The 13,256-nt window shown below is 38.6% G+C and overlaps 1 protein-coding gene across 5 annotated transcripts in view; it reads right to left on the bottom strand.

The window, feature by feature from the left end:
- fat3a (FAT atypical cadherin 3a) overlaps positions 1 to 13,256 on the bottom strand; it is a 689,153-nt gene that overhangs the window by 171,517 nt on the left and 504,380 nt on the right. For all 5 annotated transcript variants that reach the window (XM_048598158.1, XM_048598163.1, XM_048598159.1 and 2 more), the window contains one exon: positions 9,783 to 10,058. In XM_048598158.1, the coding sequence (XP_048454115.1) occupies positions 9,783 to 10,058 (276 nt within the window). The remainder of the gene's footprint in view (positions 1 to 9,782; positions 10,059 to 13,256) is intronic.

Here is a 13,256-nt window from a genome sequence, read left to right as displayed (position 1 = left end):
AAAGCCACAGGCAGTAATAAAACCAGCGCCTTTGATGCCAATTCCCATATTTGAAGAACCTTTCATGCAAGTTATGTTTGATTGTATATGTCCCCTCCCTAAAACCAAAAGTGGGAACCAGTATTTGCTAACCATAACGGATGTTTCAAACAGACCTCCAGAGGCAATTCCATTATGGAATATCAAGGCAAAAAAATTTGTGGAGGAGTTGCTTACATTCTTTACCAGATATGGACTACCCAAGGAGATACAGTCAGACTAAGGGTCCAATTTTACTACCAAACTATTTAAGGATGTCGGGGATAGTTTAACCATCCAACACTCTAAATCCAGTGTGTACCACCCTGAATCCCAGGGAACATTATGAAGGCGGCATCAGACGCTAAAGACCATGAGGGCTTATTGCTAGGATTACCCAAATATTTGGGATAAAGATATCCCATTTATATTATTTGCTATTAGAGATGTTCCAAATGAATCAACTCAGTTTACTTCATTTGAACTGATATTCGGACACAAAGTAAGAGGGTCTTTAAAATTAATTATGGAAAAGTCAGAAATCAGAGACCTCACAGTTGGATTATGTATCTGAGGTGAGTAAAAGATTAAACAGTAGGTGAATGAGAGTGGTGGACATGTGGAATGCGCTGCTGGCAGTGGTAGTGGAGTCAGATACATTAGGGACATTTAAGTGACGCTTGGATAGGCACATGGGGGATAGTAAAATGTAGGGTATGCAGGGATGTTTGATCTTAGTAGGATAATAGGTCAGCACAACATTGTGGGCTGAAGGGCCTGTACTGTGCTGTACTGTTCTATGTTCTATGTTATGTTCTTTGTACAACATTTTAAGGTGGCACAGCATCTAATGAAGCAAGAAGCTGATAAGAAATCAAAAATTTGTATATTTACTTCCAATCCCTTCAAAGCAAGGTTTAGTGGTTCCTATCAGATTGAAAAGATGCTAAGTCAGGTGCCAGATGCCAGATAGGAAAAATAATTATTGGGAATGTCATATGAACATGCTGAAACCTTACTATGACAGAGAAAGGGAACCAGCAAAACAGGTATTAGTTACTGTCACTCACAATGAGGAATCCCATCCAGATGATTTGGATTTTGATGTGCCTCAGAATAAATTAAATAACGAGGAAGTCCTTAAAGAACTGGATAGGGTAGTAGGTTACCTGTCTCCGGGATACAGAACTGAATTGAAAGGCTTGTTGCAACACTATAAGGACATATGTAGAAATAGAATGGGGAGGACTAATACTATAGTACAAGGTTGACGTAGGGAATGTTGTTCCGATAAAACAAAACCCCTGTAGGCTTAATCCTTTCAAAGCAGCACAGGTACAAAAGGAAGTGGCAGTGATGCTGCAAGAAGATGTCATCAAGCTGAGTCAAAGCAAGTGGAGTTCGCCGATCGTTCCCAAACCTGATGGTACTCAACAATTCTGCGTAGAATATCAGAAGATCAATGCCGTGACTAAATCAAACTCATACCCAAATCCAAGACTGGAGGACTGTGTGGAAAAAGTTGGACATGCCACTTGCATCACTAAGTTAGACTTACTTTGTGGTTACTGGCAAGTGGTTACTGTAGGGATTCTATGATCTATGCTGGTATCGTCCCTAATGATCTTTCTCAGTAATTTTGTGCAATTTAATGGTTTATATTTTGTTTTGAAAGCTATCTCCAATTATTTCCCCTGTTTCTTTGAAACCATGAAACTTAATCATGAATCTCAAAAGTTAAATATGCTCATTATGAATACAGTGTGGAGCTGGAGGAACACAGCAGGTCAGGCAGCATCAGAAGAGCAGGAAAGGCTGACAGGTTTACACCCTTCATCAGGACTGTGGTGGGGAAAGGAAGCTCAGAAATAAATACAGGGATGGGTGGTTAGGGCCAGGTAGTGGGATAGTGATTGATAAATGCACGCAGGGGCTTGTGGAGATAGGTCATGGGAAGTGTGGGGTGGATAGGTGAGAAAGAAGATGGACAGAATCATAGGATCATAGAATACCTACAGTGTGGAAACAGGCCCTTCAGCCCAACAAGTCCACACCAACCCTCAGAGCATCCCACCCAGACCCATCCTCCTGTAACCCACCTAATCCACACGTCCCTGGACACTACGGGCAATTTAGCATAGCCAATCCACCTAGCCTGCACATCTTTGGACTGTGGGAGGAAACCGGTGCACCTGGAGAAAACCCACGTAGACACAGGGAGAATGTGCAAACTCCACACAGACAGTCACCCGAGGGTGGAATTGAACCCGGGCCCCTGTGAGGCAGCAGTGCTAACCACTGTGCCATCGTGCCGCCCTGATGTAGCTTTAAGAGATTATTTTGCCCTTTTATTTATTTGAAGATTTTAAGGTAAAGGTATTGTGCTGGCTACTGAATACTCATGAAGTAAACAGCTCGGGAGGCCTTGGGTTTTTTTTTTAAAAAGTCATAACAAGAGAAGCAGCCTGGATGGGTGTGGCCAGCTCTCACAGACCAGGATTTCTGTTTTTTTTAATTAGTTTTTAGGTTTAGCTTTACGTTGTTGCTGTTGGAGTCTCAACAGGTCAGAAGCTGCTGGAATTTTGAAGAAGTAGAAACTATCTTTTCTCTCTCTCAGTTACAGCTGGAAACTAGGGTTTCTCTCTCTGCTGGATTACCTGCAAGACAAATCTATTTTTCTGAATTTGCTTTTTTGCCAAGCGGTGTGTTTATGGGATGTTACTGTATTGGAATATTTAATTTGTCATAGTTACTGTATTTATTATTTGGTCAAGCTTTCCAAGAGTTAAGTTATTCTAAGTTCATTCTTCTTTCATAAATAAGTTGTACTTTGCTTAACATTGAGTAGTTTGAACAGTCGAATTGCAACTGGAACATAGCACATTAAATTTGCCTTTAAAATAAGAAAAAGTTAGTGTCTAGGCTACCTTCTGAAACTATTTTGAGGGGGTCTGGTCTGGTCCATAAAAATGGTGATAAGTGAGAGATTCAGTGATTAACAGCACTGAATTTCAAGGGCCAAGAATTGGCTTTTTCTTGGTTGTACATGGTCATTGGCTTGCATTATCCTGCTGTGAATGTTCCTTGCCACTTGCCAGTTGAACCCGGATATTGTCTGGCTTTTCTGCCTTTGGACATGGACTGCCCCAGCGTCCGAGAGGCTCAAATGATGCTGATCACTGTGCAATCATCAGCGAACATCCCCAGCCCTGAACCCATGATGGAAGGAAGGCCATCATTTATGAAGCAGCAGAAGACAGCTGCAAACAGCTGCACTGAGCACACCACCCTGAGGACCTCCCGCAGAAACGTCCTGGAGCTAAGACGACTGACCTTCAACAACCACAACAATAATAAATGAACCAGATTTACATTAGTGTTCATTTCTCATTTCCTCCTGCTGGGACTAAGTTCCATAAGTGCTTAATGTGCAGAGATTCGTATTCACAACAAGCATACCTGCAGCTAATTTTTAGCATAGTCAATGGAAACTATTACAACTAAGATTAATTTAGTCTGCAGCCAAATACACACTTTTCTATGAGGAATCACTGGACATCACTCAGGAGCAGGGATTCTGGCTGATTTTCTACTTTCCAACCCTATAAAATTTGAGGTCGATTGCAACCATTTCAGTTTAGAAAACCTTAAATATTTTAGACTAAATCATATATGGAACAGTTTGCCAGCAAAGGCAATTATTGTTATATCAATTAATTCACTTTATAAAAATGGGGTGGAGGGTACAATATAAGAATAGAATTGAAATTCTAAGGAATATGAATAGACAATAAATGATCAATTACTGAATAGCATACACTAGTTCATGCATTTCATGGATGATGAATAACCATGGATCAAATTTAACTGGTCAGATTTGTAAATATGGGTTATTAGGTTGTTTAATATTCCAGCATTTTACTTGATTGCTTTGAAGCTTTTTATAAATTTCAAAGTGCTTTATGTTTTTGCTGGTTGCCTCTCTTGGGAGGTTGCAGTCGAGAAAATGTTATAATATTTGAGTAAAGATCAATTTGATAAATTAAATTGCTTTTATTTTAAGATATCCTCTATTCTTATTTTGAAAGGTTGTGTCAGGTTAAGGAGGCAGGGATGAGAGGGAAGGTTGGACATGGGATAAGGCCAGGGAGGGGGAAATTTTGAAACTGGTATGTGTGAATTCTAGACAACAAGGTGCAGGGCTGGATGAAGGGTCTAGGCCCATCAGATGAAGGGTCTAGGCCCGAAACGTCAGCCTCTCTGCTCCTATGATGCTGCTTGGCCTGCTGTGTTCATCCAGCCCTGCACCTTGTTGTCTCGGATTCTCCAGCATCTGCAGTTCCTACTATCTCTGTGTGAATTCTATGTTGAGGCCAGCATCTGCAGTTGTTGCTATCTCCAATATACTCATTATGATTACGTTTCCCCCAAGAATGATTTCCTATGAGATTACAAATAAGCCGTGTTTTACTATGCAATATCAAATATAAAGTGTCTTATCCCAATTGGCTATACACATAATATTCTAAAACTGCTGGAAAAGCATTCATCAAACTCCCTTCCAGACTACCTTTTGATATGAAATTAAAATCCCCAAGACCTGCTTGCGAGAAGTTCCAGTTATTTCTTGTTTAATGTTCTGTCCAACAGTCAAACGATTATTAAGTGGAAGGAGGAGTGAAAAATTTTATTCCACCTTTTCTTTTTCTAATTCTTATTGTTCATAATCGCCACCAATACTAATTCTACTTTCTGAATGTCTGAGCCAAATTCTCTCTTACTACTGTCCTCTTACCACTCATTATCATTAGGACTTCTCCTTCTCTATCTGTATTCCATCTTTCCTTTCAAAAATGTTAAGTATTCTTACAGATTTATTTCTCTGTCTAGGTCACCTAGTAATTACACCCCTGTAATAGTGCTAATATCAAGGTAATATGTTGCTAGATCATCCATCTTGCTGGGAATGTTTTTCATATTTGGATAAAGAGACTCATTTTTTTCTCACGTTATTATTCTTTGCATGGCCCATATTTGCTAAAAGCATTATTGCCAGTCATGCATTATTCTAAGCTCATTGTTCTTTCCCGTCCAGCTCTACTTTCTTTACACAGATTGCTACACTGCTCTATTGTTTTGACTCTTGACTCCCTTTAGATTACTAAATTTCCTGTCATCTTTTCCATCATCTCACAGTGCCTCATGAGCAAACTTCTGAGGCATGTAAATTAACTCCTGTAGTAAGTAGCATAAGTCAGGAAATTTCCCGGCTCTCAACACCTGCCTCAGGAGAAACACCCTGAATGAAATGATCTTCATTCCAATATAAATGAGTGGTGTGGGTTTGGGTTGGGTCCGCCAACTCTCATGCAGATTGGAGATCATCTTAGTGGCTGCTAAATGCTAGGTTTGGCTGTTTAAAAAGCCCGCATTAATTCTCAGGAGTCTGTCATAGCTGTTTTTAAGTTTGAAGGCCCTCTATTTCTCTCACCTCACACCCCATCACCCTTCCATGTCCACTTTTATTTCCCAGGCTATAAGCAGCCCAAAATAATGATAACTCCTGCCAACTCATTCATCATTCACCATTTCCATCATAATTTTATAGGCCCATAGGCTCATTGCCAAATCATACCATCATCCAAACCCTACAACAAAGTAATTCCAAATCCTGCTGATCCAGGTACCACCCTTCCACACTCAAAGGCAACTCACCCGATATTCACCATGCACAGATGTCAGGAATAATGCTGACATAAAATAAAGGTCTAAATATCATGATGGATTTCATTATATTAAAAGAAAATACTCCCATTCTTGATAGCCCATTTGAACTTTTTGAATCTCAAATTCTAAATCCCATATAAAAGATAAATGAACTTTTATTCATAATCCCACAAAGACAGTTCATTCTTACAATTTACTTGAGTTACCAATTGAACGGTGAACTTAGAAACTCCGTGCTGAATAATTATAGCTAGTTTAAAGTATTCATAATGACGTGATGATAGCCCTCAAGAAAACATCAGCTAACAGGTATTATAGCTGTCAGACGAAATTTTTTCAACTCTCAATGGCAAAGACATCATATTTTAAAATTTTTTGGGGGATTTAAATAACGTCATATCTAGACAATTCAACAGACCTTATTCATCCTACAACTTGCAAGAGCATTCATGTCTATTTTTAAAAAATCACGACTCCCACATAGCCCTTGCTTTAGTGAAAATGAGGCCTGCCTCAATGGGAAAATGGGATCTGTTAGAAATGGATTAAAAAATTGCACTTCAGAACCCTGCTTGTCATTTTTAAAGGAAATACCGTGACTGCATGAAAATCTGAACCTTGATCTGACCCACATTGAAAGTCCTTTCTTTTCCAGTCATTAAAAACAAATGATTTGCCCTGATTACTAAGTTAGCATGGACTTGTGTAAGAGAATTGATTCCTGTATTCCTTAAGCATGGCAATATCATCTGTTTTTATCTTTCAACTAGGTTAAATAAATCAGTTAATTTAATGTTATTAGATCAACAACTTCTCAAAAGGGTTTGGACCTGTAAACAGTACCAAACTTATGCAGTGCTATGTCGTTGCAATCAAACTAAGCTACCAGATCAATATTTAGTACTGGGGTAAATAAAAACAAAAAGTAGAAATCAATTTTAAGAGGAATTCAGCTTCTGATTGCAACCTAGTGATTCCCACTGAGGATAAGTGTTTGTGCTGATGCAATGCAAGGACATAGAATCATAGAGCTGTACGGCATGGAAACAGACGCTTCGGTCCAACTCGTCCATGCTGACTAGATATCCTAAATTAATCTAATCCCATTTGCCAGCATTTGCCCCATATCCCTCTAAACCCTTCCTATTCATATGCCCATCTAGCGGTCTTTCAAATGTTCTAATTGTACCAGCCTCCACCACTTCCTCTGGCAGCTCATTCCATACACACACCACCCTCCATCTGAAGAAGTTGCTCCCTTAGGTTCCTTTTCAATCTTTCCCCTCTCACCTTAAACTTGTGCGGTCTAGTTCTGGACCCCACTACCCTGGGAAAAAGACCTTGGCTATTCACCCCATCATGACGGACATAGACTTTAAAAACTTCCATAAGGTCACCCCTCAGCCTCGGATGCACCAGGGAAAATAGCCTCAGCCTATTCAGTCTCTCCCTATAGCTCAAACCCCCCAACCCTGGCAACATACTTGTAAATCTTTTCTGAACCCTTTCAAGCTTCACAACACCCTTCCTATAGCAGGGAGACCAGAACCGAATGCAGTATTCCAAAAGTGGCCTAACCAATGTTCTGTACAGCTGCAACTTGACCTCCCAACTCCTATACTAAATGCACTGACCATATAAAGGCAAGCATGCCAAACACCTTCTTCACTATCCTATCTACCTGGGACTCTACTTTCAAGAAACTAAGAACCTGCATGCCAAGGTCTCTTTGTTCAGCAACACTCCCCAGTACCTAACCACTAAGTGTGTAAGTCCTGCCCTGATCTGCCTTTCCAAAATGCATCACCTTTCATTTCTCTAAATTAAACTCCATCTGACACTCCTCAGCCCACTGGTCCATCTGATCAGTGTCCCGTTGTACTCCGAGGTGAATTTGCCTGTAATGTCCCTTATTACTTAACAGCATGGCTTTTTTTTAAAACTGAGATTTTGATAGCAAGCAAACATCAAATGTCTTTGGCATTGTTGATTGGCAACCAAAACTATTCTCACTCCCAGATCTCGTTTTCAATTTATCATCCACACAATCACCTTGGAACAAGATGCCTGTCCACTTCCCAAAGTGAGATTTTATAGTCATTTTCTTTTCCAGAGATATATTCAAAACCAACTAAATAAAGATTGCATTCACTCACTGGTTGGTCAGCAATACTGCTAGGAAGTGGAGATTCTCACTAACAAGTTGCTAGGCTATGCCTAAGTTCTCTGATATTCACTGGCAAGAGGTGATGCCAAAGAAAGATATTCTGTTTCTCAGCATTGGGAAAAATAAATTTATGAATATTTATAAGAACATAAATTTAAGAAATGTTTCAATAACCTAACGAGTGCAGTAAATATAAGTACAGTAATAGAAACATTGCAAGGTTACACACAGAAAGAGAATATTATGTCAATTTTGTCTGGAAAATCCTAATTTCACCTTCCAGAATCTGGTCTGTAGCATTGCAAGTGATAGCACTACAGTTGCAGATGCAGATTCCTTTCCAACAAGTGGAGGGATTCTGTTACAAGATGTGCCTTTAAGGAAGATTTGTTCTGTCATTTTTTTTAAAGGAAGGATTGTAAACTTGGAGATGAGCTGACGGCTCTGAGCCCAGCTAGCTTCCTTTTCTTTTAAAAGATTGAAATAATAGAAGCAGCATGAATGGGTGGGATCAAGCTCCCACAGAACTATGATTTTACTTTTAGCTTTCAGCAGTTGCTGGGTCTTGAGGCCAGATGTAGAAGTTAATATTCCCCTCTCTGTTACAGATAAAAGCTGGGGTTCTCTTCCTGCTTCTAGAATTGCATCTGGGACAACATATTTTACTGACTTTGCCTTTGCCAAGAATGTGTTTATAGGATGCTACTATATTGGAACAGTTGCTGTCTAGTAGTTATATAATTTCTTATTCTGTTGAGTTTTACAATAGAGTTGTTACTCCAATTCTTTGTTTTGTTTGTATTTTAAATGTAGTGTAAAAATAAAATGTGTTTTGATTCAAACCTGGTAGTTTGGCCAATTAAACTGCATCCAGAACACAATGTCTTACACATTAAGGTGGGGCTTAGGCTATCTTCTTAATATATTTTGAGGAGGTTTGGTCTGGTCCATAATAGTTTTGTCTCTGCCAACAAACCAGGCTGCTAAGTCCAAACATTTATCACCCTCCAGGTAAAAACATTTTTCATGTCCCTTCTAATTCTTCTACCAATTACTTTGAATCTGTGCCCTGGTATCTGACCTATCTAGTAAGGGAAACAGGCCTTCCTGTCAATTGTATCAAGTGCTCTCTTAATTGTACACCAAATTCCAGCAGTGGCCTAATCAATGTTTCACACATTTCTGGCATTACATCCCCACACCTCATCAATGAAAGGGAAGCATTCCATGTGCTTTCTTTCCCATCTCATCAACTTGTCCTGCCATGCGCTTTTAAGAACATGGGGACATGCTCCAAGATTTCTCACTTCCTCTATCTGCCTCAATATCCTGTTTATTATGTATCTTCTAGTTTTTGTTTGCCCTCCCCAAGCACATTAACTCACACTCCTTTGGATTGAATTCTATTTGCCTCCTCAGCCAAAGAATTAATATCCTTTTGGAGTCTACAGTTATCCTTAAAATGATCAATTGCATGATCAATTTTGGTGGGAAATTTGTAGAGAACAATCAAGAGTCCTACATTGAAGTTCAGACTATTAATTTCTCTCTAAACAATTACTTCCCATATAGGACATTCCTCAGTGCCAATTCAGGGGTAATATCTCCCCAGTCAATTGAATGTAACAAGTAAAGACAGTAAAATGGCTAGTTTCAGCATAGATAGGAATAACCAAAATAATATACACATATGCTGCAATCTATAATCTTCAGTGGTCTCTTAACAAGAATCCATGATAGAACTTTAAGTAAAAGAGGCATCTCCAAATTGAACCAAGATAAGTGCTTGCAGCATGTATCAGTTTTGACGTGAACAGATGTCCCTCTAATAGGCACATTTCTGGAACTGACCTGTAAAACACTCACTTACCATTACAGTTAAACTATGCTGAGCCTGTGCTTCATGATCCAACTTTTCAGCTATGCTCAACATTCCCGTACTATGATCAAGATGAAATTTATGCAGACTTATGGGATCTATACTGCTGTGTATGGAGTATGTTAACTTGCTTTTCTCATCCCTGTCAGTAGCTTTGATGTGTAGAATTTCAGTATTTATGGCAGCATCTTCAGAAATAGTAACATCATAGCTTGGCTTGGAGAAGACAGGTCCATTATCATTATTGTCAAGTATTCTGACAAATACCTGTAAGTCAAAACAGGACATAATTAGAGATTTAGCTCAATGATGATAACAATGAGCTTTCAAATATAAGTTATGAATTTTTTGCACTATACATTTTGGTAATTGGACATTTTTCTTCAGTAAATGCGCAAGATATTTTGTATTTGAAACTTAGGACAGAATGTCTGTGGTCCGTTGCAGGTACATCACAAGAAATTTGGAAATGAGGGCATCAGGTCAATTGCCCACATAATTCTGCCCCCCATAAGAGGTGGTCATCAATTGCTACTCACCTGCTGAAGCCAACGAGATTGGGGATGCTGTCTTGTGTAGCCTCAGCTGAGGGTAAAGCTTGGTACACACTTTGAGTAACTTGCTTGTAACTGCTCAGCTGGCCCATGAATCCTCTGATTATCATTCCCTCTCTATACCAGAGCCATTTCTGCCACAAGGCTACAGCTGCAGCCACAGGTCACTCTTTGATGACAAATATATTTTTAAAAATTTCATACATTTTTTGAAAATGCTTTCATCTTGAGTTGCCCTTAACCTCTCATGCCTGTCACAGCACCACCAGCTGCTCCAGTGATCATACAGCTGCTTCTGGTAAGATCATGCAGAAGCGTGACCAGGCATCATTAGCATAGTGGGGACCTACTTTTGGTCCTGATCTAAGAACATTTTTAAAGACATTAAGATCCCACTATTTGGAGTTTCAAAGATATTCAAGATTATAATAAATGAAAAGAAAAATCATTGATAAAATCTTAAAGTTTTAATGAAAAGTTGACATGACTAAGTCATCAGCATCCTCTTTCAAAGAATTCTGACATTGCAATCATCTGTAAGGTCACAATCTGACTGACTAAATTGAATCCAAGCCTAAACGTGGAGACTTGAAGTGCTGAAGACACAAATTTTATTGTGGTATCCAGTGTTTCCAAGGAACTTATGGTTAAACTGCCATAGTCAAGAGTCCACAGAGTGCTAAGGCCTCACCTATTTACAATCAATATTAATGGCTTAGATGAAGAGAGAGCACTGTATTGAAGTTTGTTAATACTACAAAGACAAATGGGAATGTAAGTGAGGAAGCAACAAAGCGATAGTTAAAAGGATTAGGCAGATTAAGTGACTAGCAATAAGATAGCTGATAGAAAATAATATGGGGATGTGAGAGGTTATTTGTAGGAAGAATAGAAATGCAAAATATGTTTTGAAAGATGTGAAATTTGTAAATGTTAATAATTAGAGAGACTTTGGCACGATTGTGCAAAGGACACAAAGTCATCATGCACGTACAGCAATATTTACTTTTATTGCAAAGGGATTGGATTACAAGAATAAGCAAGTCTTGACTGAACTGTATAGGGTTTTGAGGAAACCACTCCTGGAATGATGTGCACTGTTTTGGTCTCAATATTTAAGGAAGGATGACTAGCATTAGAGACGATAGAGTGAAGTTTGGCTTCTGGGACAGGAGGTTATCCTATGATAAAAGGCTGAATAAATTGGGCCTATAGGGTCCATTTTTAACTCTATATAAATTAATAGGTTTTTAGCGAGCTATATTCTGGCCCATTGACTGAGGTTAGAAGAATAAGAGGCAATCTCATTGAAACATACAAGCTTCTGAAGGGCTTGACATGGTGAATATGAAAAGGTTGTTTCCCCTGTCTTGAGCATTTAGAATATGTGGGAGCAGTTTCAGGAAAAGGAGCTGGTCTAGGTCTGAAACGTCAGCCTTCCTGCTCCTCTGACGCTGCTTGGCCTGCTGTGTTCATCCAGCTCTACACCTTGTTTTCTCAGATTCTCCAGCATCTGCAGTTCCTACTATCTCTGGGATGAGGAGAAACTGCTTTGTGCAAAGATGATTTAAAATAATTGGAATTATCTACCCAGAAGATCACGGATACCATGTGACTAAGTATATTTAAGGCTGAGATAGAGAGAGACTGTCGTTCTCTGAGATCCAAGGGGTACAGGCTGCAGAATAAAATTAGGAGTTGAGGCTGAATACTAACTGGAAGCGACTGAATGATTGACCATAAGGGGTCGTATGGTCTACGTCCTGCTGTTATTTCTAATGTTCATAGAAAATGATAGTGCCCCATATTTAGTAAAGAAAAATATAAAAGTACTACACATTTACAGAAATGTAAGGACATATCTTGCTCCAAAGACTTGAGTACTGCAAGTTGCTACGTTTATATTTGTGATTTCGAAACAAAGAACAGCTTCTTTTCCAGAACTTTACAGTGTTTAGGAATATTTTACAAATAGCAACTGTTAAAATGAATATATAATGTTTAATAAATAAATTATACAATGTAGGAACATAGAAACAGGAGTCAGCCATTTGTCCCTTTGAGGCCATTCTATCATTTATTATGATTGTGGCCGAACTGTTTGTGGTCTCAGCTGCACTTTCTTGCCTGCACTTCATAATGCTAGACTCCCTTCTCTGTCAAAAATTAATTTAACACAGCTTTGAATTAATTTAAAGAGCTAGCCTCAACTATCTTCCAGGGAATGACAGTTCACACTCTAAAGACCCTCGGAGAGAAAAACTCATTTGTCTTAAAAAGTGGCCTATTATTTTTAATATATGTACTCTCCAATTGGTATCCACCCTATCCAGTCCCGTCAAGATCATATATGTTTTAATAAGATCATCTCATTATTCAAAAGCTGAATGGTTAGGGGCCTAACCCATTCAATCTTTTTTCATAAGGCTTTCATCCCAGGAATGAGCTGAATAAACTTCTCTGAATTGCTTCTAAAAGTAGTAAGATAACTATGTAAATTGTTAAATAGTAACATTCTAAAGTAATGATAATAGTCAAATAACATTTCAATGACAACATCCAAAAAATTTCAATATGGAAAATATATTTGCATTGAGGCTTCCATTACAAATGTTAATAGACTGACTTCAAAATGACTTCAAGGATAATGAACTAGCTGTTACATTAATGAAGGCTACAAAGAACAACATAGTGCTGTCAATTTTTTTTTGGTATGCTACTCACGCATCTTATACTAAAACCTTCTGAGTGTTGAAGAATAGTACAATTTTATTTTCTTAAAAAGATAAATACTTTGAAGGATATTTTGTGTTTTTATTTTTATTCTATATGGGCCAAAGGCAGGTTTCCAGTTTTTATAACCGTTAATCATACTCAAAGTTTTACTAAAAAGAAATGACAATGTTTTCTT

This window comes from Rhincodon typus, chromosome 6 (genome assembly GCF_021869965.1).
Source record: "Rhincodon typus isolate 14 chromosome 6, sRhiTyp1.1, whole genome shotgun sequence".
Taxonomy (NCBI): Eukaryota; Metazoa; Chordata; class Chondrichthyes; order Orectolobiformes; family Rhincodontidae; genus Rhincodon; species Rhincodon typus.
The sequence above is the reverse complement of the archived record's forward strand: the minus strand, read 5'-3'. Positions and strand labels throughout refer to the sequence as shown.